Source organism: Coffea arabica, chromosome 2c, assembly GCF_036785885.1.
Source record: "Coffea arabica cultivar ET-39 chromosome 2c, Coffea Arabica ET-39 HiFi, whole genome shotgun sequence".
Lineage (NCBI taxonomy): Eukaryota > Viridiplantae > Streptophyta > Magnoliopsida > Gentianales > Rubiaceae > Coffea > Coffea arabica.
In genome coordinates, this window is record NC_092312.1 from 20,740,496 (window position 1) to 20,766,201 (window position 25,706).

Consider the following 25,706-nt stretch of genomic DNA (forward strand, 5'->3'; position numbering starts at 1 on the left):
GTATGTGTGTAAATTTTATTTTAAATGCTTTTACAGATTATTTTTGGTAAAAATTAACTAATTCACAAATTAAATGCTAGAAAATAAAATGAGTCATAAATAGTATGACAAATGTGCCCCAGAGGTACAGTAGTATATATTTGTTGACTAGTTCCGTGTCATGTCATTCAACAGTGAGAGACCCGGCAAATTTATAATCACCAAGTAAAGTAATAAAACATTTTTGACTAAAATTACATCCAATTGTTAAAATAAAGAATGACCATGTCGAACTAGCGCTAGAGCGCGTCTCTCAAGCAGCAGGCAGAATTTTGAACTTTTGGTTGGAGGCAGACGCTGAAAACGGACGACATGAAGTTTGTTCCAGACAAGACGAGGCAAAGACACCAAATTATGTGCATAGATGCATGTGTATTCAGTCCTCATACTCCGTCTCTTCGTCATCGTCTTCATTTTCGGCATACCTCCAACCGTCCCCGACATTTTCGCGTTCCTCTTCTGTTTCTTCACTATCTTCCTCATCGTATACTTCTTCTTTTACTGGCCAAGGTTTTTTCGCGACACTTGCATTAGCTGGAGAAGCATTGGAGCTTTTACGTTGAACTTTTGCTGGAGGTAACTTTAAGCTTGGCTTTGCCTTGCTTTGCTTCTGGATTTTGTCGTTCCCACGTTTTCCAGCGTATGCATCTTGATCGCTGCCTTCATCCATGTCATTTTCAGCAGTTGATTGGGCATTTTTAGGAGTTTCATCCTTAAAATGGCCTGGGTGCTCCCTTCTTAAATGAAGATTTAGCTTGTACTCGTGGATGTAGGCCTTTTCACACCCTTCATAAGGGCAGGCATAAGGGCGGTCTGATGACGCCGAGCTATAAGCTGCTGTTGAAGATTTTGGAGTTTTCACTGGCTTCTCTGGTGGCAGGGCATATTTTGGAGTTTCTACCATATTCTGCAGAGATGAGGGCCATTATCAGCACCATAGAGAGTGCTTAAAAGCAACTATTAACATACAAGAACACACACATATGCTTTGTCACAAACTCAGATCCAAATGACAGCAAGCTTGAATACGTTGAAGACCTTGATAGCTGTGACAGGAGCACAAACAAGCAATCTAAAACGTTTGAAGTCCAACTACAAAAGTAACAAAATCTCAGCTCTCAAACATCTATTGCAAAATCTATGCATGCAATCACTTTGCATGAAGAGCACCTTAGTCTTGCCAGTTGCCACATAACTGTTCAGAAAGAGCCACTTGTAATTTTTGAACTCAAGAAGCTGCTCTTGTCAGATTCACCCAAATGTCAAACAAAATTAAACTGTTTAGCGTTCCTATGTTGAGTCTGATCTCCTGGTTAGCCAATAACACCCTTGTTTCATAATAATATCTGATATATATACACCTACAGCTCAAGCAAGTCATTTGGTAGAACCATTGCTATTCAAAACATTTTGGAACATCAATAGAATCAAGCATATCAGTATACATTTAGGTACTAAAAGGTAAACAGAAGCTAGCTAAAACCTCATACAGGTAAACCTTCATACATATATATATATATATATATATATGTAATCATCGTGCACAGAACAAAAATTATCCTACAAAGTCATGTATCGCAAAAAACCACCATCTGAAGAGTTGGCCAATTCTCCCAAGAACCGTAGAACGAGAATGACTAGGCAATTCTTCATGGACAGAAACAGAACTATATGATAGGAAAGAAAATGAAGGAAACAGAGAAGTTATAGACCTTCTCATGATGAGTCGCAATATGATTTTTTAGCTTGTATTCATGCGCATAGCGCTTTCCACAATCTGGATACGGGCAGATATGGTAGTTCTCCTGTGAATGGGTTTTCATGTGTGATCTGAGGTTGAAATCCAATGAGAATGCCTGCAACATAAAAAATCAAGAAAAGGACAAAATTAGGCAAAAGAGCGTGATGATAGTCGTCTTGAGTCTGACATTTCATAACCTTCAAGTTGCAGAAATAAACAGGTCATTCATCATTCATATAAAGGCTCACATATAGGGCCCGGAAAAATACTGGTCAGTAGATGTCCCCTTCTCTAATCATAATTATCAACTCAGCAAAACTAATCATTTGTGTTCACAAGAATTCTGAAGGGGAAAAAGTAAAGAGAGATGTATGCACTTAAGGTAGATCACACATGAACATAGCAAAGAAGCATAAATCAAAGAAAAATTGTAAACCAAAATTAGACCAAGGACAAACTTTAAAAAAGACTAACAAAGGAAAAAGAAGAAAAGCAGTCATACAGTAATGGTACAATTCCAGGAGTAAAGAGATTTAATTACCTTACCACACCCTTCATGCGGACAGACAAAATCCCTCTCCCCAGTATGAATAAGAAAGTGTCTCTTCAATTTTGAACTATCCAAAAATTTCTGCAACATAATTCAAAAGTCCGATACCGAGAAATAAGAAGAGGAATGTGAGGCCATCATTCAACAATATTCTTCAATTTTTTCATGAATTAGACTGAAGCAATATTTCAAGATTTTAGGCAATGATCTGGTCTCCTACAAAGAGAGTATGCTGGTGGGGCGGAAGAGAAACAATCAACCTTCGACACGATTCACACAAAAGAAACGATTCTGAAATTCAACACAGAAATTTAAAATCACTAATCCAAAATGCTTGAAGAGCAATGCAAATCACAGAAAAGTTTATTAAAATTGAAATGAAGTTGATCCAGCGCATCCTTGACTAAGGTTTTATATCTAAAAGTTAATTGTCCAGCATGATGGAAAATATTTATTAAAGTACCTTTCCACAATTCTCATAGTGGCAAACATATTGCCTCTCTCCATGGATGTGTGAATGCTTCCTCAAGGCTCCTGCATCAATAAATGTCTTTCCACAGCCTTCATAACTACAAAGAAAGAGAACTTCAGTTGTTGGTTCAGGCTCTGGCTCTGGCACTTCTGGTTCTTTCTTCTCTTTGATAGCCTTCAATGTGGCCTCTAAAAGAAAAGGGACAAGAATTCAAGTCAAAATCACTTGACAAAAAGAATGCAAAAATGACGTGTTTAGGTGAATTACATCTGCAAAATGTTACTTAGAAAAAAGATATAGAAGATGAAATGCTGCTGACCACAGAAAACATTACACAAAAGGATAACTGAGCAACAGCACAGAAATGGTAATAGAACAGCAAAAAGCAATTTTGCTCAGCTAATTGAAGCTTTTAGATCTGCCATCTTATCTCACTGAGTTAGTTGCTCTCTGCCAACCATGAGTAAGTTACTCACTGCCAAGCAATTTAGCTGCTCACCATCCCACTTAGAGATCAACCCCTCTGACACCCAGTTGCTCATAGTAGAAAGAAAATAAAATCCTTCGCCGTTCAGATAAACTAACTCCTGATTTCCTCATATCACAATAGTAGTTCCTCAGGATTTGCTATGTATTGCTAAGTTAAAATTTTTTAATGAAATTGAGAAAAGTTAAAAGGGTTGAATCAGGCTTTCTGCACGGACACAAATCTCAAGTTGCTGTTAGCCAACATCTATCCCACGTCATAAATTTGACTCCTAATATTCATGGATTTTCATTTAAAAACCTTGATAAGATGCAAAGTGGAAATCCAATGGAAATTGTCGGAAATTACAGGAATCGACTTCCCACATTAATAACAATTTTATACAATAATTCAAAACAACCATCTAAACAACCATCTCCCAAGGTGTTCATTCCAAATAACAAAACATAGTTTCATTCTATCACAACAACTTTCAACCTCTGCACCTTATAAAAGAAAAGGTGAAGTAAAAGAAAAATTAGAACAGCCCCACATGCTTCAAAAGTGTTAAAACAAATGGTTATAATTCAAGTCTGTGCTGGCATGTAACACAATCACAACCTATCTGACATTGTTCAAGTCTGTCCAAGAAAAAAAAAAGAATAAATCAACTAAAGAAATCAAAAGAACATTCATGTGAAAGTGAGAATTTCAGTAACATGCAAGAAGAACGACCAATGAGAATTAGATAATTATGTAAGAGAACTGAAAGGGAAAAATAAAGTACGAGCCATGTATTATAGCCTTCTAAAATAGTCGATCCTAATCCACTTTGCCAGATAGTATCATTGTTCAAGCGAAACCATCAAAAACTAACCATTAACCCATCTTAGAAGAAGGCACTTTCCTCCTGTTGCAACAACGTCTTGTGGCACCCTAAGAAAACAGCAAGTCAAATTTAGAAAACATCTAGACATATATACAAGAAAAAAAGATTTTCTCATATACTATTCTAAGTCAGATTAAAAGTCATGCAGCGAAGAGAAAATTTTATGTTTGAACACCAAAAATCCTAGTAAAACCCCTACTAAACAAGAATACCATCCACAAGCAAGAAAAAAAAATATTTGCTGTTTACCAAAACACATCATTCAGCCCATCCAGTAGTAAAAAGCAGACCAAGAAAAACTCAAAAATGGACATAATAACTAAACACTTAACCCAGTATACAATAGAGCATACCAAACTATTAGGCTAAATAAACCATGAAAAGCTTCAAAACTCGACATAATCACAAAAACCATACTATTGAAAGGCAAAAGAAACCATTCCAAACGAATAATGACACTGTCAAACTCTGATTTTTTTTACCAACTAAACCAATAAGAACCTCGAAAATCGACATAGTTAACATTATCAAACTCTTTAACTAAGAAACCAATAAGAACCTCGAAAATCAACATGATCACTATACTCTTGAGGTCCAAAGGTGCACCAAGAACGACTCCCAACTGACCATGAGCCTATATGCAAATTCTCATGCTCAATTAATTTATGCACTTCTCTTCACATTAAATATGCATCAAACATCTAATGTTATAAACAAGTACTATAAACAATTTCGAATGGATATAAATTACCAAAAAAAAAAAAGAGCAGCCATTGAAAAAATCATAAACACGTATGAACACGTATATAAGAAGTTGAGGGGATTTGTACCATTCTCTGGTCCATTTAACCGCAGGAGCTCTGGACTTGATTATGTGGCGCCTCTCAAACAAATTGTGAGTTATGTGAGTCTCCATATCTCCTCAATTAACCACCGGTAATCTTGTGAACGAAATTAATTACGACTGACTCCTAGGGTTCTAAACATTTTTGAGTACGTAAAAGATGGGAAAATTAAAGGAAAAAACGGTGGAATTGGATAGAAATATAATCTCCAATCAGTGGGAAATTGAAATCGGGAACGAAATATTGAAAAGCTTATGAACCCTAATTACGAGAGTTATAGATTGTGGTTCGCCATGGATTGATGGACATTTAACTCGGACCGGCTGCAGGATGGTGACTGAACCGGTTTACGGGCCTCCGGCTATCATACCGACAAAAAAAAATTCTTTTAACCATTTTCGGGTAATTGTACTTTTGATTGAGGGCTCTGATTTGGGACCCTTCAAATTAGTCCTCTCCCTATCTAATTACGCACAACCCCATAGTATTTATTATTATTACTTTTTTTTCCGGGGCTAGTTGTACAACTTATCATAACTCTTTTCTTTTTTTTTCTTTTTTTTAAAAACGCATGTTCAAGCCCTGATCTGCCGAGACAAGAAGTTCCTGGCCAATAAGTTCCTTGGGGGCTTGGGGTTAAATTATTACTTCCGTGGGTGATCTCAAGAGTTGCCGATTTTTTAAATTTACTTGGGATTAAAGGTTAGTAATTTAATTTTAATTTCTTCGTTGAAAGAAAAAAAAAGTATGGAGAGGTTTCTGATTGTCACGGGATTAGTACACCTTTAATATCAGTGGCCTTACTGGCCTTTCCAAAAATCCCACATCGATCATTGGGGGGATTTGGGGTTAGATTATTCGTTCCCTGGATGGTCTCAAGAGTTGCCGGCTTTTGAAGTTTACATGAGATTAAGGATTAGTGATTTAATTCTGATTTCTTTGTTGAAAGAAGTTCTTGGCCAATAACCTCAACGGCTATTGATTACCAAAACTCTTTTTTTGAACAAGTAGAACTTATGACAAGCAGCAATAAAAAGATTTTAAGTAATTTTTAACAAATTGAATAAACAAATTGGTTTATTGATGCAATCCTTCCATGCTTTCTCTGATTGAATATTATCACTTGTGGAAATTTCTTTAAAAAAAAAAAAAAAACTAAGGACACACGTGCATTAAAGTTAAAAAGTGTATTTGTCTATTTGAACATATATTTTTGATTGCTCTAAACAAGAAAACAAGATAGAATCGGACATAATCAAGTGTGGTGATTCTAAGTTGGAAATTCAGTATTATGATTGTCTTGGCAGTTGGTTGAGGCCAACAAGAATTCATGTTGGTTGTTAACTTGGAACTTAGTGGCTAAAGCTCTTAGTTACCTTCGTTTCCATCCCTCAACTTTCCAAATTTAGCAAACTAAAGCTTATAAAGCAAAAGATTTAGAGATTACAATACCTATGATTACTTAAATAGTGGAGCGTTTGACATTTAAGTGAGGTGATTAAGCCATGCATTGATTAACCAATCTAGGCATGTTTCACCCCAAAAACTTACCCAATTGATTGCACTTTGTATTATACTCCGAACGATAAATATCACTTGCATGAAAAAGAATGCTTCAAATTGAAATCAACGTTATATATCATGGAATCTAAACCTACATCTATGAAATATTTTTCGTAGTTTATTTATGTACAACGTCATATAAGGCGAAAAGGTTACTCTAGAATTGCGATGGATTGGAAGATATCTATATGAAAATCTTGTTATAAAAGAAAATTATACAATTACCTAAGCCGAAATGACTTAGAAAAAAACTTAGTTAGGTGCAAAAATATATAAACTCAAATATATCCAGAAATATATATTACATTGAATAACAAACCAAAAAATGTGTAATTACTACTGTAATTTTCGAGTATATATACTAATGTTTCGACCTAACAATTTGAAAGAAAGAAATTATTTTGACTATATGTAATGGAGAACAAACCTATGTTAATCTTTCTGGCTTTTAAGAATCGGTGGGAGCACCGTTAGTTGATCAGGAAGAGACCTTTGCTCCGTTTCTAAAGTTACAACATTAGCATTATCGATGCGACTTTTTTGACAAAAAAAAAAAAAAAAAGACAACCCGATGCGGTCAAGGATCTGAGATGCATCCTAGATGAAAGGAAGCTCCGACTGAATAGTGAATAGACGCCTTAAACAAGAAGAGATCCATACAAATCCAGTTGTTTGACTTTCGATTACATTAATTTAGAGGTTCTTCTTCTTCTTTCAAGATGTGATCAGCAAAAAGAAGCTTCCATTAGAAAAAGAAAATTCCATTCCTTTGTTTTACTTCTCAATGTTCAAACGATTAGCCATTATCAATCCTCTAAGGGGGTAAGGGATAAAATGATTCAAATATAATGTTACGAGGAAAATTGATAGTGATACTAAACATTAAAAAAAGGATAATTGACTCAATGTTCTTGCAAGGAAAGTTAATTACAGCGCATAGAATCCTACTTATTTTTATTTTTGTAGTTCGTGTATCGAGAAGCATTTAGATTATTGTTCTCTTACAGGTGACAGATAAATTTCCAAATTCCCCATACACCTATAATCAGAATTCACAAGGTTATGTACCAAACTTTGACGAGGGTTGCTTGGGGTTGATAGAACCAAACATGATGAAACAATACTCAGGTCGCGGAAAATTAATGAAAATGACTCATTGCTTCACCAATTTTAATATCTCACCACACAAGGCCAGTGTTGAAAAATATGCTCCTTTAAATTTGTCCAAAATTATGGCCGTCATGATGTCAAGCAAGTTGTTGACCGCCAGCCCTTTGTTTTTTTGCCAATTGTTTAGTTATACCAAATTTTAGTTGACATTTTCATGTCTGATGTCTAATTCCTCGAGTATTTTCTGGGCTCATATCTATACTATATGTTTGCCAAATAAAAATGTTCATGGGAAAAGAGAGCAAGTGCTGAGACTTGACCAGCTATAGGAAAAGTATTCCAGTACTCGTCAAATTTCCCTTCAGGAAAACTACAAGCAGTAAATTACAAAGAAGGAAATCAACAAAGATTTCCCCCACAAAAAATTAAAGTGGAAACAAGCAAATCTAAGGACATCAGCATGGATCAACGAGGCTTTACGATAAAGCTATCTGTTATTCCAATTGCCAACAACTTTTGATAATCTTGCGCTTGGTGGAGAATATCCTGCAGGACCAACCTTTTTTATACAATGGATTAGGATGATCATTGACTTTCCAATTGCCAAGCTCGATCACCTGACTCAGTTGAGTTCATGTTACAACTGACTGGCTCAAGAAAAGAAAATCCCTCGTCTCGGTTTTTTTTTTTTTTTATTTTAAGAAATATCAGCCAATATTTCCCTTAGCAACAATTTCCCTCTTGAAATTTCAGCATGACCATTTTCTTGATGTGGTGCACAGACAATACTGGTTGCAGCTCTAGCTGTAGTCTTGCTCTTGCTGGAACCGTTTTTCCTGTGAATGAGACTCCTTAGGAGATTCATCCATAGTGGAAATCTAATCGGTTCAACAATGCAGTTCTCCAACTCGCTGACAATTTCTCCCATTGACGGGCGATCAGTTTCTCCAAAATTTATACACCTTCTAGCAATGCTCAGCATGTTCCTAATCAGGCCGTCTGTAAATCGCGAAATAGGGACCCTTCCATCAGATATTTCCACAATCTGATCCTTTTGGATCAATGGAATTGCCCACTCAACAATTGAAGATGGTGATCTCGAAACATCCATCACTTTCCTGGCAGAAATAATTTCCAGCAATAACACTCCAAAGCTGAATACGTCAATTTTGGTGCTTAACTTGCTAGGAACGGTATAAGCAGGGTCCAGGTAACCGATAGTCCCGGCTGGTCGGTTCAGTGAGTCAATTTGCCAGTTCAGGGAGTCATGATTCATTCTAATCGCAAGCCCAAGATCAGCCAACCTAGCATTCCAATCCGAGTCGAACAAAATGTTGGCTGATTTAATGTCCCTGTGGACAATTGGTGGCCTTGCTTCATGAAGAAACTGCACGGCTTTGGCTATCTGGAGAGCTATTTGGGCGCGTTTAGGCCATGTTGGCGGGGGACAGGAGGACGCCCCAACGGGGCTGCGGAGCATTTCATGAAGGGTTCCATTAGGCATGTATTCCATGACAAGAACTTTGTTGTTGGAAGAGTCATGACTGATGCCAAGAAGGTTGATCACGTATGGATTATGGGACAGTGATGATAAGATGTTTATTAGGGATAATGTATATCTCTGTAACAGAGTTAATGTATATCTCTGTAACAGAGTTGGTTATCAGTTTGAATTGGTAAAGAGATATCTAGCTGATTAGGTGTTATCCTTAGCTATACTTGTATTCAAATAGGATCAGTAGCTATCGGTAGCGATATCCACGGTTTGGGCTGTATGTATATATATCCTTGACGAATGCGTAAGAAACAGGAATGAAAACTTCTTCCGCTGAAACCTTTTCATGGTATCAGAGCAAGAACCTTCTGTCAACTGGAAAAACATGGAAGGAGATGGAAAGAAAATAGTGTCGCCATACACCTTGTATGCCAATGATAATCCTGGAAATATAATCACCCAGGTACAGTTGAAGGAGGATAATTACGATGAATGGGCTAGAGCAATCCGAACTGCTCTCAGGGCCAAGAAGAAATTCGGATTCATTGATGGAACCATAGCACAGCCAGATGAAGATTCCGATGAATTAGAAGACTGGTGGACAGTGAATTCCATGCTTATATCGTGGATGATGAATACGATTGAGCCAACGGTGCGATCTACTTTGACACACAGGGAGATTGCAAAGAACTTGTGGGAAGACATTAAAGAATGTTTCTCAGTGACTGATGGTGCACGAGTACAGCAACTGAAGACAGAATTAGCAAATTGCAAACAGCAAGGACTCTCCCTTATGAGTTACTATGCTAAATTGAAGCGACTGTGGGAAGAACTGGTGAATTATGACGCAATCTCTACGTGCAAGTGTGGGGGTTGTACGTGTAATGTGGCAACTGAATTAACAAAGAAACGAGAAGAAGAAAAACTTCACCAATTTCTGATGGGGTTAGACGATGCATATAGAACAGTGAGATCAAACATTTTGAGCACAACTCCATTGCCTGGTGTGAGCAAGGCGTATTCCTTGATGTGCCAAGAAGAAAGGGTTCGAAATATCTCCAGGGAAAAAGAGATTAACAACGAAGCGGCTAGCTTTGTGGTTCAGGCCAAAACAGGAATCAAGGATAGGAGTGCCGTTTGTAAATACTGCAATCGCGAAGGGCATGATGCTGATGGATGTTTTCAGCTGATTGGATATCCCGATTGGTGGGGTGATCGACCTAAAATGTCTGGTTCAGGTCGAGGAAGACAGACTGGAGGAAGAGGACGTGGCAAGATGTCAGGAAGAGGACGAAATGGGGCACGAGTTAATGCAGCTCAAGTAATTGAAGAATCCACTGCTGCAACAAAGGATTTTGCTACTCCTAAAGGACTGACAAATGAACAATGGGCAGCAGTTGTGAGTTTGTTGAACGCTTGCAACTCAGAATCAGGGAGTAATGAGAAGATGACTGGTAAGGAAAATTTTATCTGGATAATTGATTCTGGCGCTACACAACATATGACAGGAAATTCGAGCTATCTATCTAGCTTGAACCAGATATTAGGCTGTCCCATTGGCTTGCCTAATGGAGAACAGGTGCTGGCATTGCAAAAAGGGTCGATTCGGATGGGACAAAATATTCAATTAGACAATGTTCTTCATGCTCCGGGATTACATTGCAATTTAATCTCAGTATCACAATTGGTTGATGACTCAAAATGTAATGTGTTGTTCACTGATAAGCTTTGTTTGATACAGGACCGCACTTCGAGGATGGTGATTGGAGCGGGTGAACGATGCAAGGGGCTTTATTACTTCAAAAAGAAGACGCCAGTCCAAGCACTTCAAACTCGGACGTTGGATTCATGTGATCTTTGGCATCGGATAATGGGGCACCCGTCTTCAAAGGTCGTAGGTTTAATTTCTGGGGTTAAGATTCAATTAGGTTCAAATGAAACTTGTGATGCTTGTTTTAAAGCTAAGCAAACGAGAGAAGTATTTTGTTCTAGTGATAGTAGAGCTAGTGAAACATTTGAATTGATTCATTGTGACTTGTGGGGACCATATCGAGTCTCGAGTTCTTGTAATGCATCTTATTTTCTTACGATTGTTGATGATTTTTCCAGATGTGTGTGGATATATTTGATGATAGATAAAACTGAAGTTGGCCATATTTTACCAAATTTTGTTGCTATGGTTCAACGACAATTTGTTAAGAATGTTAAGATAGTTCGTAGTGATAATGGCAGTGAGTTCGTCAGTTTGAAGGGATATTTCTCTGCTAAAGGGATAATCCATCAAACTTCATGTGTGGGAACGCCCCAACAGAATGGACGAGTGGAAAGAAAGCATCGACATATACTGAATGTGGCTAGAGCTTTACGATTTCAGGCCAACTTACCAATCAGATTTTGGGGAGAATGTGTGTTAACTGCTGGATATCTGATTAATCGTACCCCTTCTCAATTACTAGGAGGAAAAACACCTTATGAAATGCTATATGGTCACTTGCCTGATTATCGGTCAATTCGTACATTTGGTTGCTTGTGTTATGCACAGAGTTTGAATCGTACGAAGGACAAATTTGCTCCTCGAAGCCGGAAGTGTATCTTTGTGGGTTATCCGTTTGGACAGAAAGGTTGGCGGTTGTATGATTTAGAAACACGAAAGTATTTCGTGTCTCGGGATGTTGTATTTTGTGAAGATGAGTTTCCATGTGCAGTTGACCACACACCTGATCATGTTCGAACCTGTACGGATAATTCAATAGATGATTACCTTGAAGAAGAGGTAGTCGGTCAGACAAGAGACAAGGAAAAGGAGCAGCTTGCTCATGTTCGTGAAACTCATGAACGTTTAGATTGTGTGCCGAATGACAATGCCAACGTAAGGCAGGGAGGTGTAACAATTGAACCTCGAATGGAGAACGTAGAGACAGTAGAAGGTGTGACAGCACTTGGTCGTGGCCTTCGTTCCAAGAAAGTCTCTACACGGCTGAAGGATTGTGTGACTTATGCAGTTCAAAGTGCAAGTCCCTCTGCAAGTTCAGCCAATCCATCACCATTCTCAGGTACGTCTTATGACTTAGCTCAATATGTTGATTACACAAAGTTCTCACCAGGTCATCAAGCTTTCTTGGCAGCCATCACAACCAATTTTGAGCCAAGATTTTATCATCAAGCGGTTAAAGATGTCCGATGGAGAGAAGCTATGCAAAAAGAGATTGATGCGCTCAAACAAAATGGCACATGGACTCTTGTTGACTTACCACCAGGGAAGAAAGCAATAGGAAGCAAATGGGTGTACAAAATTAAGTATAATTCTGATGGGACCATTGAACGATACAAGGCGCGATTGGTAATTCTTGGCAACAACCAGGTTGAAGGGATCGACTACAATGAAACCTTTGCACCAGTAGCAAAAATGGTTACGGTCCGCACATTTCTCTCTGTGGCAGCAGCTAAGGGATGGGGACTTCATCAAATGGATGTTCATAATGCCTTTCTCCATGGAGACTTAGCCGAAGAGGTTTATATGAAACTACCTCCTGGATTTCACACTGACCAACCCGGGAAGGTGTGTCGCTTGAGAAGGTCCCTTTACGGTTTACGACAAGCACCGCGTTGTTGGTTTGCAAAATTGGCTGAAGCTCTAAAACGGTATGGTTTTCTTCAGTCACAGTCTGATTATTCCTTGTTTACTTTGATACGAGATGGGATCCAGTTGGCTGTGTTAGTATACGTGGATGACCATATTATAGCTGGAAACAAAACGCATTTGATCAATGCATTCAAATCATACTTGCGCCAGGGTTTTCACATGAAAGATTTAGGTGCTTTGAAGTATTTTTTGGGCGTTGAAGTAGCTCGAAATGCTGACGGGATTTTCTTGTGTCAACGGAAATATGCTTTAGATATCATTAATGAAGCAGGATTATTGGGTGCTAAACCTTCGAAGTTTCCTATGGAGCAGAATCATTCTCTCGCTTTAGCCAAAGGTGATTTGCTGCAGGATCCTGATCAATACCGAAGGCTGGTAGGACGTTTGATTTACTTGAGCTTAACTCGGCCTGAGCTGTCCTATGGTGTGCATATTTTGGCACAATTTATGCACCAGCCACGGAAAGAGCATTGGGAGGCAGCCTTGCGCATAGTCCGATACTTGAAAGGTAGTCCAGGACAAGGCATTTTACTCAACGCTGATTGCAATCTTGAACTGAAAGCTTATTGCGATTCGGATTGGGGAGGTTGTCCATTAACTCGGAGATCACTTACAGGTTATTTCATCTTTCTTGGGCCCTCTCCGATTTCATGGAAGACCAAGAAACAACATACGGTTTCTCGCTCTTCTGCTGAAGCGGAATATCGCTCCTTGGCCGCCACGGTCTGTGAATTGAAATGGCTAAAGGGTTTGTTATTGTCTTTGGGAGTGCATCATGATCAATCTGCTGGAGTATTTTGTGATAGCCAAGCTGCGATGCATATAGCTGCCAATCCTGTCTTTCATGAACGCACCAAACACATCGAAGTTGATTGCCATTTTGTTCGCGATGAAATACAGAAAGGTATGATCAAAACGGTTTATGTTCGAAGTCACGACCAGTTAGCAGACATTCTAACCAAAGCTTTGGGTCGAGATCAGTTTGAGTTTCTTCTTCGCAAATTGGGCGTTCGTGATCCTCACGCTCCAACTTGAGGGGGGGTATTAGGGATAATGTATATCTCTGTAACAGAGTTAATGTATATCTCTGTAACAGAGTTGGTTATCAGTTTGAATTGGTAAAGAGATATCTAGCTGATTAGGTGTTATCCTTAGCTATACTTGTATTCAAATAGGATCAGTAGCTATCGGTAGCGATATCCACGGTTTGGGCTGTATGTATATATATCCTTGACGAATGCGTAAGAAACAGGAATGAAAACTTCTTCCGCTGAAACCTTTTCAATGTTCACTTCATTTTCGAGTTTCGAATTGTCTCGAAGCTTTTGAAGGCCTAGTGATTGCTTCTTTACGGCCACAAGCTGATCATGTTCGCAACCATTTCTCTTCAGAATGCCTCTGTAAACATGGCCATGGCTCCCTTTACCGACAAGTCGCGATTGAGAGAAGTTTTCAGTTGCTTGAACAAGTTCTTCATACTTGAATTCATGCATTTTTTGGCTCCGTCTTGACCGAAAGCACTCTGCTCCCGCTATATACAAGAGTATGCAACAAATTAAAAGGGCATATGTATATGAAGCCCGTGGCTTGAAAGGTAGATATCAGTGACGCGTTTTCTAGTCGCTGTGGTGTTTTGGTATGAACATGGGAATATATCGTTTTCTTGAATTAGGAAAAGAAGGAATCTTTGAGGTTAAAGAAAGGATCTAGAATGCAATAAGTAAAGTATATAAAATTAGAAAATTCAAAGTGAAGAGGAAAAGTGGGAGAAGAGAATGAAATTTCTAAAGAAAAGGTGAAGATGTCCTAGCCAAAAGTTGAAGGTGTCTGACAAGGCATAAACCATGATATGAGAGAAATGCTATATGAGCTGGTTTTCTGGACCCTCCCTCACCTTTTCGACTTTTCTTGTACTGGCAAGATTTCAGTAGACATTTGGAGACTAATTGCTATCACACTGCTGTCAAATGTGAAGAACCCTCCTTTTTAATCCACCAGGCCAAATTTTCAAGCACGTTACTGGCAAGATTCTGAGGATCTTCTTAGTTTCAAACGTTCATACAAATGGGGATCCAAACTAAAAGGCCGGCAGGAAGGAAATCTCCATCTTTTGCAGCCTCCCTGGCTCGCAACGCTGCAGTGTCATCCTTTACACATTTGGCTGCCAAATCTTACTTTGTCAAACGATAAGCATTTAGGAGGCCATTTTACACCATACCAGTTCATAAATCTAGACCAGCACAAGTAACTAAAGAATTATTTAGAAAAAACTTAATTGATTTGTTTACAAGGCCAACTTAACCCAAGAGTCTGACTTTAAGTTCTCCGAACTGTATCATTCAGTTGCTATGTACATGTGATTGTATCTATGTGCCACTTGGTCTACTGCTCGCTTGTTAGCCTTCGTTTGCTCCTCAAGCTGGAAAAGGGCAAAGGCAAATGAGGTAACCTCCCTGAAGAATGGAACAACTGAACACCAAGATGGTTAGACGGAGAGAGAAACAAGAAGCAAGAATTATATAGGCGTCTCCAGCTGCTTCTGATAGTTGGAGGTGTAAACGAATCTAATCAACTTGAACGCCCTAATGTTCAAATTTGTTTGATTATTTTAACGATTTGAAATTATGTTCAAATTTGGCTTGTTTATTTGCCAAACTGAGATTGAACGGACTCTTTATCGAGTTTGAACGTTATTGAACATGAAACGAGATTCAAATTTGACTTAATTAATCGGTGAATCGAGTTTGATGGATGTCTTGACAAATCAAACTCGATTCGAGTATCAAATGGTTTGATTTATCTAATGCCTTTGACGACGAGATTACATTCGATGCACGACGGGGCGGGGTACAAAAAGTGATGTTATAAAGATAGCTATGGTTTGCCCCCGACGGATTGCTTGGGTGGTCGTGTAACTCTCGTTAGGGTGAGACGGCATGGGTTCGATTCCGAACTCAGCAACCTAGCGTAATTTTCTGAGGATCGGTGGGGCCCGCTCTCCTCGGGGTTGGAGGACTAGTCGGGTGTAGACTCGAATAACCCAACTGAAAAAAAAAAAAAAAAAAAAAAAAGATAGCTATGGTTTATAGGTCCTCGGTTAAATGGATGCTTTGATGTTGAATCGCTTGCAGCTTTAGCGTAAGAAGATTTTGACCATCTGCATTCGGGTTATGAGGAATTACTGTATGACTTATTAGGATTGGACCGAGTTTAGCTCGTCCCAAGATCGTCTCCATTGAACCTGGACATTACAATTTGGGGCAAGGCTAGGCCCAGCTTATCCCTTTACTGGATATAACTGCGTCCTACCCTGAGTTGCTGGAACATTCAAGCCAAGCTCAGGTTTGACAACCCAATTGAGGTTGGGTTGAGTTGCCCGTATATAGCATTTGACGTAACCTCAAGCATTAAGGCCCGAATCAGATTGAAGATTATTCAGTTTTTTTTTCCTTTTCTTTTGCATTTCCCTCTCAAGGCGGGAAAGGGGTCCTACTCATACTCATTGGTGCTGGCTGCTGATGCCTAACAGCCGTTTGGCTCAAATTTTACTATCACTCACATTATGAGCACGATAAATTAGAAAACCGTAATGAGTTTGATGACAACTCATAAAATAATTAGTAACTTTCAGCAATGAATTTTAGTAATTAAAAAAAAAACAACCGATAAGTAATAGCCTACTTAGTTTAGTAATGAGTTTGATAAAAATTCATAAATTATTTAGTAACTTTACTGTGAAGGGTGCCTTCACGGGTAGTTCAGTGGTAAGCGAACTCTTAGAACTCATTTGGTGATGATTTCGAATCTTACTCTGAATTTGAACCCTCGTAACTCGCTTGGGGATGCGTCGTGTGAGACCGCGGCGTATTTCTCTGATTTGGTGTGTCAGAATGGATCTAAAGTGAGTCGAATCAGGACATGTTCCGGGTTACTAAAAAAAACCCTTTACAGTGAAGGGAGGGCAACCATTTTCTTCCTTGCCCAAAAATGGGTTTTTTCTTGGCCGAATAATGGTTGAGACTATAATAAGAGTCACTCTCACTCGATGAACATGGACTTCTCCTTTGATTTTTAAAATCGTAGGGATATCTCTTCAAGTGCAAAAGAAATTGATAATCAGTTCAAGGAAATCTAAAGAAACTATGTGTAAGAGTCTTCAAGTGCAAAAGAAATTGATAATCAGTTCAAGGGAGTCTAAAGAAACTATGTATAAGAGAGGCTAATAGATATAAAAACCTACTAGACAAAATGGGTGCTCCGGTATAAAGCAAAAAATAAAATAAATGGGTAAAAGACAAAGTTGAAGAATTGGGACAAGCAAAATTGGTAAAACTAGAAATACAAGACATGATGTCTCCGCAATTATCAATTCAATTATTTTAATGAAGTCAGTGCACGTAACATTCAAGCACTAAGGGAAGTCAGCATAATGCGACAATCAAGGCCACGAAGAATTAGATTGATTTTAACAGTTTCTTTTTTTTTTTTTTTTTGGAGCAGATTGATTTAAGAGTTGATAATTAGATCCAATTTTTCTTCATGTTTAGATACGTAACCATGCATGTTTATTGTTTAGCACAAAACTGAGCATCGAAATTGAAACCGCAAATCACCTTGTTTGTCGTCACGCATTAAATTGGATCCCAGGGGCCACGGGTCTCTTCTCCTGCTTCCACTCCTCCACGGCCCCATGTGATAGAATGGACTTCGGTTTGGCCCTCTTAAGTTGACCAAATTGTAGATTCAACCCCTGAAAGTGAATAAGTCCCAATCAAATCGCCCAAATTGAAATTTTTGTTTCAAATGAGAACTTCCATCAACTCTTGTTTATTGTTTAATTAATAACTTTGACCAAAATTTTAAGTTGCAAGCTGAAACCCTACTGATGTTAAACCACCTTGAAGCAATTGACCTATCAAATAAATGAGCTAAGGATAAATATAAAATATCGCTCCTCTAATCTTGAAAAGGTTTCACTGCTATATTATTAAATTTTTCAAGTTTTCATTTTTAGCCCATTTGAGCTGACAGTCAATTGCTTTATTTAAAGTTCATTAAAAAAAAATTTGTAGAATTTTGTTATAGAACTCAAGTTTGGTCAAAAATTAAATAACCAACAAAATTGTTAAAATTTCTTATATATTTCAGATCAATTGGTATCAGTCGAATTCCAGATCTAATATATTAATATTTCTAGTGCATATTTGTCCTAAGCAGTGATACAAATCAAATCGTACCGGACGATTTTCAGCAATTGAACGATGAAATTTTCTTTTTACCAAAAGAAATAAAATTGTCAGTTATAGCCTGGAAGTCGTGAACCACCATTAAACACGTTGGAGGCCCTCCCAAGCCCTGAGGAGAGGGTTGGGGGGGGTGGGGGTGCGGGGTTCAGGTCAGATCAGATCAGATCAGAGATTGGGTCTTTAACCGCCGTAAATGCAGCATATGATTAGCTAGCTTCTGGGCCTGGACGTTTGGGGTGGGGACAGGCCCTTTGATGTTGATAACGACGCAACCAACTTTCTGATCCAATGTGGATCGTGAATGAATGCACTAAAACTAAGGACTACTAGTACTATGCCTCTTAGGTCCTTTTTTTTTTTTTTTTTTCTTTTTCTAATGGAGTGGGTGTCCAAGTCAATTCTTACGAGATCCGATTAATCTCATTCCGGTCCAAGAGAAGAGGCCTCATCCCCACGAACACGATAACCACGGAACTCGGACCCTTGCGGACACTGGACACCAGCTCTTAAGGAGGCTTGCTGAAACCAATCGAGCTGCCCATGAGGGACAGACAATTTGATAGAAGACAAGGATTGAACCCCTGACTTCCCACCACATCAGGAGAGGTGGTGGCCATTGAGCGCCTCTTAGGTCCTTAGTCTTCTCTCTTTTACCTTTGCTTGGACCACGTTTTCATCCCTCCACGCCACGGTCCACAGCAAAAATAGTGTGTAAGCAATGGAAGTATCAAGTATGAAATTGAGTGAAATAAGCCCTCGTTTCAATGAGTATTTCTTTCCATGGACTTCTTCAAGAAATATATTATTGACAAAATTGTAATTAGTGAGATGATCATACCACTTATGATTAATTGTCAGTATGTTACATTCATGGATCAAGCGTTTCAAATCAAAACGATGTATTTTAGAAACTATCCTGCTAAGATCTCAAAAATTCTAACCGTTCGAAGAGTGAATGGGATCTATCACAAAGTGTATTACTCCCTCCGTCCCACTTTGATAGTCGTGTATTTCTTTTTCATCTGTCCCAAATTGTAGTCCACTTTCCAATTGAAAAATATAGTTGTATTTTAATTTTTCTAAAATACCCTTATTCAATGTAAGTAGTTGTTACTATAAACCTACCCCATTTAATGAGAGTTGATTCTTTTTTTATCATCAATTCAAGTTCCCATAAAGTTGTACCATATTTAATGTGAGGGTATTTTAGGAAAATAGCAATCTAAATTTACTTTTCCAACAAAGTTAACTACTTTTTCTTAAACTGTGTGAAAAAAGAAACAGAACTATCAAAGTGGGACGGAGGGAGTATTTAAGAATTGGTTTCACTTCTTGTTTGTCATATTGTTTTAGTTTATGGGGCAGAAATGGGGAGAATTATTGATTAGTCAATGGAAGCATAAAGAAATGAGAGGATCAAACATCAAAGCAAGAGTAGGCGTCGAGGGTAATTTGGAGGGGGTACAAACCAATAACAAACTGAGTGATTTTCTTGAAAAAGAAAGCATTCCATGTGGGGTGAAAGAGGGGGGGGGGGGGGGGGGGGGGTGGGGAGTGTTCACCATTTCCGACAGTCCTATGACAGCATTGTTTTGGAGGATGATGCATATGGGTAGTACTAAATAGTAGTGTAATTAAATTTGGTTAGTTGGAAAATGATAGGAGCTGGCGGAAAGGGCGCTGGAGTGGTCGTTTTCAAGAAACCCTTTCTAATTGGAAAACCAAACAAAGGTGCCACGATACCCGAACAGTGCTAGCTCCTCTGCTCTCCGCTGTCCCTGCATGAACAGCTGAAACCATGCTACTGAATAAACGGCAAATTGGCAATATTATACCAGACTTGAGATTTTGGTCCCGTTTGGCGGGTGAATTATTTATTTATTTATTTTAAATTTTACTGTAACTTACTGTAAATATTGTAAAAAATTTTTTTTTTGAAGTGTGTGAATTTTTGAATTTTTTGAAGTGTATAATTTAAAAACTTTAAAAAGTTTTTTGAGGTTACTATATTTAGCCATTTGGATAGACCAACGGAATGCCAGCCATCAAGATTTTGAGAATTTTAAAGCCTTCTTCTTAGCCCCCTTTTCATTTTGTGTTAAAATTTTTTTTCCCCCGGAATCATCTACTGCCCTCAAATCTCAAGTGAAAACATCAACTTATTGCTCATATGGAGAAAGTGTCAATTTCAATGACTTTTTTCATCCTGAGTAAATTTACGCAAGTACCAATTAAATCACAGATATGTTTTTTTTTCAGGGTCAAGAAAAGTTTTTTGCTCTTTTGCAAGAGGCATTGCTCATTTATGTAACTATTCGTGTTTCTTTTTTCAATTTCAACTTTCATGTATTCCGAAACTACGGAATTGCATTTATAAAGACTTAATTGGTCCTATTGAAATTGTATGTCACACAATGACACCATTTGTTGTGTTTTTAAGATTCTCAAGAGTCAAGACAACAATTAGAGTAAGAGAACATGACGTGGAAGACGAGTAGGGTCAGATTAATTATCACAAGAAGTTATCATGAAAGAGCCTGTTATTATTATCTAGAGATGGCAATCTGTCCAAAGTCCTAATGGCTACCTATCCGTTTAGTAAATGAGTTTTTTGGGTGTTTGTCTAAAATTTTACTATAGTTTACTATAGAAATTTTTAAAAAAAATTTTGAAGTGTGTTTTTTTTAATATTTTGAAATGTATAGTTTAAAAACTTTGAGAAGTTTTTTGTGATTGTTGTAACTAAAGTTTTTAAAAAACTTGTAGCAGATAACCTTGGCAAAAAACTTAACCGCCAAACAAGGCCATATGTTCAAAAGAATTTTGGACAGGATGGGTTTACCAATTTTAAGGTTGAGCCTAATATGGGATTAATCCTGTTTACACCCATCAATTAATGAGAATTTTTTGAAAATATCCGGGTACTCATTGGAACCCAAACATCTCACTAAAAATTTAATTCTTATCGAAAAAACTCCTTTGTCTAAACAATCTATAAGTCAAAAGTACATCTCTAGAGGTAATTCATCACAATAAGACCAAAAAATATACATTGGAAATCAAAGATTAAAAAAAATATGCATAGAAAACAAATAAAAGAAGAATTGAGGAAAAAAGGAATTCAGGAAAATATATATTCATAATAAGACAAAAAAAGTTAATAAATCAAATATATTAAAAGTTATATATAAAAAAACAACGAGGTTGCATTTGGATTGAAGGATTTGATGAAAGATTTGAAATTCTCTCAAATTCTTCTAATTGTTTCAATTGTTTAAGAAGTATTTGAATTTGTAAATCTCAAATTATTATAGTGTTTAAACTGTATTTTAATTATTGCTGAATTATAAAATCAAATTTCTCTTAAATAATATAAACAATTAAAACGATTTTGGGTGGATTTGAAATCTTTCATCGGATTTCTTAATTAAATGTAAGGAAGAATTAAATAAAAAAAAGAATATAGCAAATAGATTTAGGTATTGGACGAGATCAATCTAAACCCATCTCAAAATGATCCCGTCCAAATTAGTTCCAAAATACATATGAATAGAGTTTGGTTTAAACCCATATTGCACAACCCCCTATTTCATTCCAAAACAGATCCCGCCCATTTTGCCATTTCTAGTGTTATTGAAGGCAAAATGATCGATTTATACACTTTTTGGATAACAAATTATTTACACAAATTTATCTACTTGAATTAGAAACACATTTGTCAAACATTATTTTATTTTATGTACATCACATCAAAAAGTATTATAATATTTTTTTAAAAAAATTATCCTAAATAATTTCCTATCTTTTTTTCTCTCAACAAACAAATAATAATCTCCTATACAAATACACTAATGTCCCCTATCTTGATTCGGGCAATCTGTTGTTGCTCAAAAAATTGTTTTAAAAATAAGGGAATAGAATAAGAATAAACATATTTTTGAATTGAAGATGCTCCAAATCCAGACATGCAGTATCATTGCCAGAGGGAAAGATGGGATGCTTCTTTTTATCTTGTCATGGTACTATTTCTTGTTTTATTATTGAATAAAATAAGCATATTGGGATCAATGAGGATGAGGATTTGGGTTGGAATTGTGTGGTTATTCAAGATTCATCGTAGTTGATTGATGGCTACGTATTCAATTCACTATACAATAATTCACGGAGAATGTGGGTCCAGGTGGAACTACCTGGCGGATTAGTATTATTTGTTAATGACTTTTCTAAACAAGCTACTTGGTTAGAATTTAATAATGAAAGTGATATGATTAGGGCCACTGATGAATACTTTTAAAATTTTTTTATTCCACTACAATGAGTGGACAAATTTGTCCTTTTCACACACATTTCTATGGTCTATAGTTATCCCTTAAAGTCTTCATTAGATGCAGTCCAAAGAATGTAATGATTTTTTTTTTTTTTTTGATAATCGAAAGAATGTAATGATTGCCTCAAAATCATCTCATTTTTATGAGAGATTATTATTATACTTTAACAATTAGGGATTTTGGACAGGGAAAATCGTTCAAAATATCTTTCGCATTTTACAAGATGACTTTTTTCGCCCCTCACTTTTAAAAGTATAATTTTACGTCCCTTATAAATTCATAATGATCAAATTTGGTCCTTACCTAGGTTTTTGACTAGTTTTTTGTCAGAATCACCACGTGACTTGTATGTGATCATTTTTTAAGGACAAAATTGTCAAATCAAATGTTTACATAATCTGATTCATAGTTCCTAACATCTTACAAAATGAATTTTTTCGTCCCTAACATTTTAGAAAATGAATTGTTTCGTTCCTCACATTTCAAAAAATGAATTTTTCCATCCCTCACATTTTTCAAAATGAATTTTTTCATCTCTCATTGATCATGTGTATGAATAGCTTTTTTTCTATAAACCCACGTATATGTCTATTTGATTTTATCTGAACAGTATGAATAACATGTAATTTATCTCTATTGGATTTCATCTAAACATGCTAATCGTAGTTATACACATGCTATTCAATAAATATATATAGGGGTTTAAAACTAATAATTTTGTTTGAACCCACGTATATATTTATATGATTTCACCATTTGAACCTATTTAATATTTGTGACATTTCTCTTTTGGTAATAATTTATTTATTAAATTGTATTATAAGGTCATATAATTAATGAGTTCTAAGCCGAATTTTATAATTGTGCTAACAAATTTCAGTTTAAATATAAAATTTCTACTCGACACTTTTAAAACCAACAGTTAAATTACTTGTCTTGTGATTGTTTTAAAATTTGAAAATTCCAATCACTTATTTCTTTTTGTCATACTTTCTTTTGTTTATTTTTCTGTCCAAATTTAATTCGATATAAACACTCGATAATATTTAGAATTAAATGTCTTATTTATTTTTAAATTTCGAGTAAAAGAAAATGAATATAAGTGAAAAACTAACAATTTTTTTGAACCCATGTATATATCTATTTGATTTTATTTGAGCAGTACGAATAGTATATAATATATCTCTATTTGATTTCACATGCTATTCGTACTGTTCAGGTGAAATCAAATAGATATATACATGAATTTAAAAAAAATTATTCACACACATGATTAATAAAAAATGAAAAAATTCATTTTGAAAAATGTGAAGGATGAAAAAATTCATTTTGTGAAATGTAGGGGACGAAAAATTTTATTCTATGAAATGTGAGGAATTATGAATCGAATTATATAAAATTTGATTTGACAATTTTGCTCTTAAAATATGATCACGTGTAAGGCACATGGTGAATTTCGACAAAAAACTAATCGAAAACTTAAGTATGGACTAAATTTGACTAATGTGAATTTGTAAGGGACGAAAAAAATTATTTTACAAAATGTGAATGACGTTTTAAACGATTTTTCCTTTTGGATACATAATGATTCTACCTTATAACACTCACTTACCTAACAGTCTTGAAACCAAATGATACACCAAAATTTTTAGCTGGTAATTATGCACGCAATTAATATGTTTTTGGGCGTCCTATGTGTGTGCTTATTTTAAAAATCTATAATTATTTTTTTTTAAAAAAAGTTATTGTATTTAACATCATGATGGAGAACAACAAAAAGGATTTGAATAGTTACACAACAATTACAAACGGCATTTTTTTATCATGAGATAAAGGAACATAAATAAATTGCTTACAAGAAAAGAAGGGCTCTTGATTAACAACACAACTATATGGTTAGGTTAAATTGTACCATCATATAGTAGTAATAGCCAGAATGATTCATGATCGTCCATCTACATTCGTTGTGATCAATCATAGCTGAAGTGGTACATGATGACGTGCGCGAGAAATTATTTTTTGTATACCATCCCATGAATTTGGCCACAGCCATTAATGTTCACAACCAGGTGCCAAAATAGCTGCTAGTACATGTTTGTCTTATCATAAAAATAATTCCTCCAATTTATCAAAAATAAGTTTGCTTCTTGATAAGATTATTCATGCGTCAAGACGAATCAAGAACGTGAAGCACAAGTCCAAACGAACTCCAATTACTTCATTGCTAGCTCGATATCCTATCACTCCTACAAACACTGAAAACTGCATGAATCAGAAGAAATTACAAAGGAAAATATACTATTGGGGGGAAAAAATGAAATTACCCTTTTATACATTATTGTTTTTCTTATCAACAGAAGTCATGTTTAAATGATTTCAATCTCCGTCGTCACTATACTTTAAAACATACAGTTCTTACATTAATAATAGCAAAGACTTAAAAACACATACGGTCGAAAGTAATAGGCGATGCGTGCTGATCAATTGAGTCAACTTATATTAATTTCTCTGCACAACGCCTACCATGTCCTGTAACTTCACTTAGGATCCTCGGTGACATGTTTTTCATGCCAACTCAATGTCACCTATAATATTATGTCAAGTGTAAATAATAACAGGACATTTGACATAATATTATAGGTGGCATTGAGTTGACATAGAAAACATGTCACCGAGAATCCCAAGTGCATGTCACCAAGGATCTCAAGTGCTGTAACTCTAGCCAATTCTCAATGTAACACGACATTAGATGCTGCTCTATGTGTAAGTCTGATGCTTACCTGTCTGCGCTGTCTATCTGCCACCCTGGACCCTCTTTCCTACTTGGGCAATTACAAATCTCATTTTCCCCTTGTGACCAATGGTGGTTGCACTTTTGCCCAGCATCTTATTTAATCCTTTGATTTTTAAGCTTTTTTTTTTTTTTTTTTTGAAAAGTTTGTATTAGGGAAGGATAGAATTTAAGTAGCGAAGGAGGAAAAAAAAGGAATTTGAACCCAAAATTTCTATTTTCTAGGAAATCAAACTTAAGTACTAGTAAAACTCTTTTAACATGTCTATAAGCCCTTTAAACTCACAAATGTGGGAGTCAAAAATTCCTTCAAGAAAAATCCAAGTCTGGTAATTTTTATTTTGACACTACTATGGTTTGTTTTGATGTATATTTTCCTCTCTCAGGTTAAAAGCGAGAAGGTACATTAGCCCTTTTATACAATTTTGATTAAATATTGAGTAATTGACTATTTTGACAAACAAAATACAACTATCTTACTTTTTTTTAAAGCAAACTATAAGTTTAATATTCAGTTTACCAAAGTTT

The 25,706-nt window shown here is 36.4% G+C and overlaps 3 protein-coding genes across 4 annotated transcripts; 1 reads left to right on the forward strand and 2 right to left on the reverse strand.

Annotated features, from left to right (window-relative positions):
- Positions 1-74: 74 nt before the first annotated feature.
- Positions 75-5,532, reverse strand: LOC113731898 (zinc finger transcription factor YY1). 2 transcript variants are annotated; one of them, XM_027257404.2, is made up of 6 exons: positions 4,988-5,512; positions 4,146-4,204; positions 2,794-2,990; positions 2,322-2,411; positions 1,752-1,895; positions 75-946 (listed from the first exon to the last, which is right to left on the reverse strand). In XM_027257404.2, exons 1-6 carry the CDS (start codon positions 5,071-5,073, stop codon positions 416-418), a joined length of 1,107 nt encoding a protein of 368 aa, XP_027113205.1. In that variant the 5' UTR covers positions 5,074-5,512; the 3' UTR covers positions 75-415. The 2 variants fall into 2 exon arrangements, with proteins under 2 accessions (XP_027113205.1, XP_071931255.1); XM_072075154.1 differs by lacking the exon at positions 2,322-2,411 and having other exon boundaries at positions 4,988-5,532.
- A 2,840-nt stretch (positions 5,533-8,372) lies between these two features.
- On the reverse strand, positions 8,373-14,328 carry LOC113731899 (serine/threonine-protein kinase-like protein At5g23170). The gene is made up of 2 exons (XM_027257405.2): positions 14,100-14,328; positions 8,373-9,272 (listed from the first exon to the last, which is right to left on the reverse strand). The coding sequence occupies exons 1-2, from the start codon at positions 14,304-14,306 to the stop codon at positions 8,373-8,375; spliced, it is 1,107 nt and encodes a 368-aa protein (XP_027113206.1). The 5' UTR covers positions 14,307-14,328.
- LOC140035196 (uncharacterized) lies at positions 9,288-11,317 on the forward strand. Its single transcript, XM_072075155.1, has 2 exons — positions 9,288-10,624; positions 10,912-11,317. Exons 1-2 carry the CDS (start codon positions 9,517-9,519, stop codon positions 10,944-10,946), a joined length of 1,143 nt encoding a protein of 380 aa, XP_071931256.1. The 5' UTR covers positions 9,288-9,516; the 3' UTR covers positions 10,947-11,317.
- Positions 14,329-25,706: the final 11,378 nt, after the last annotated feature.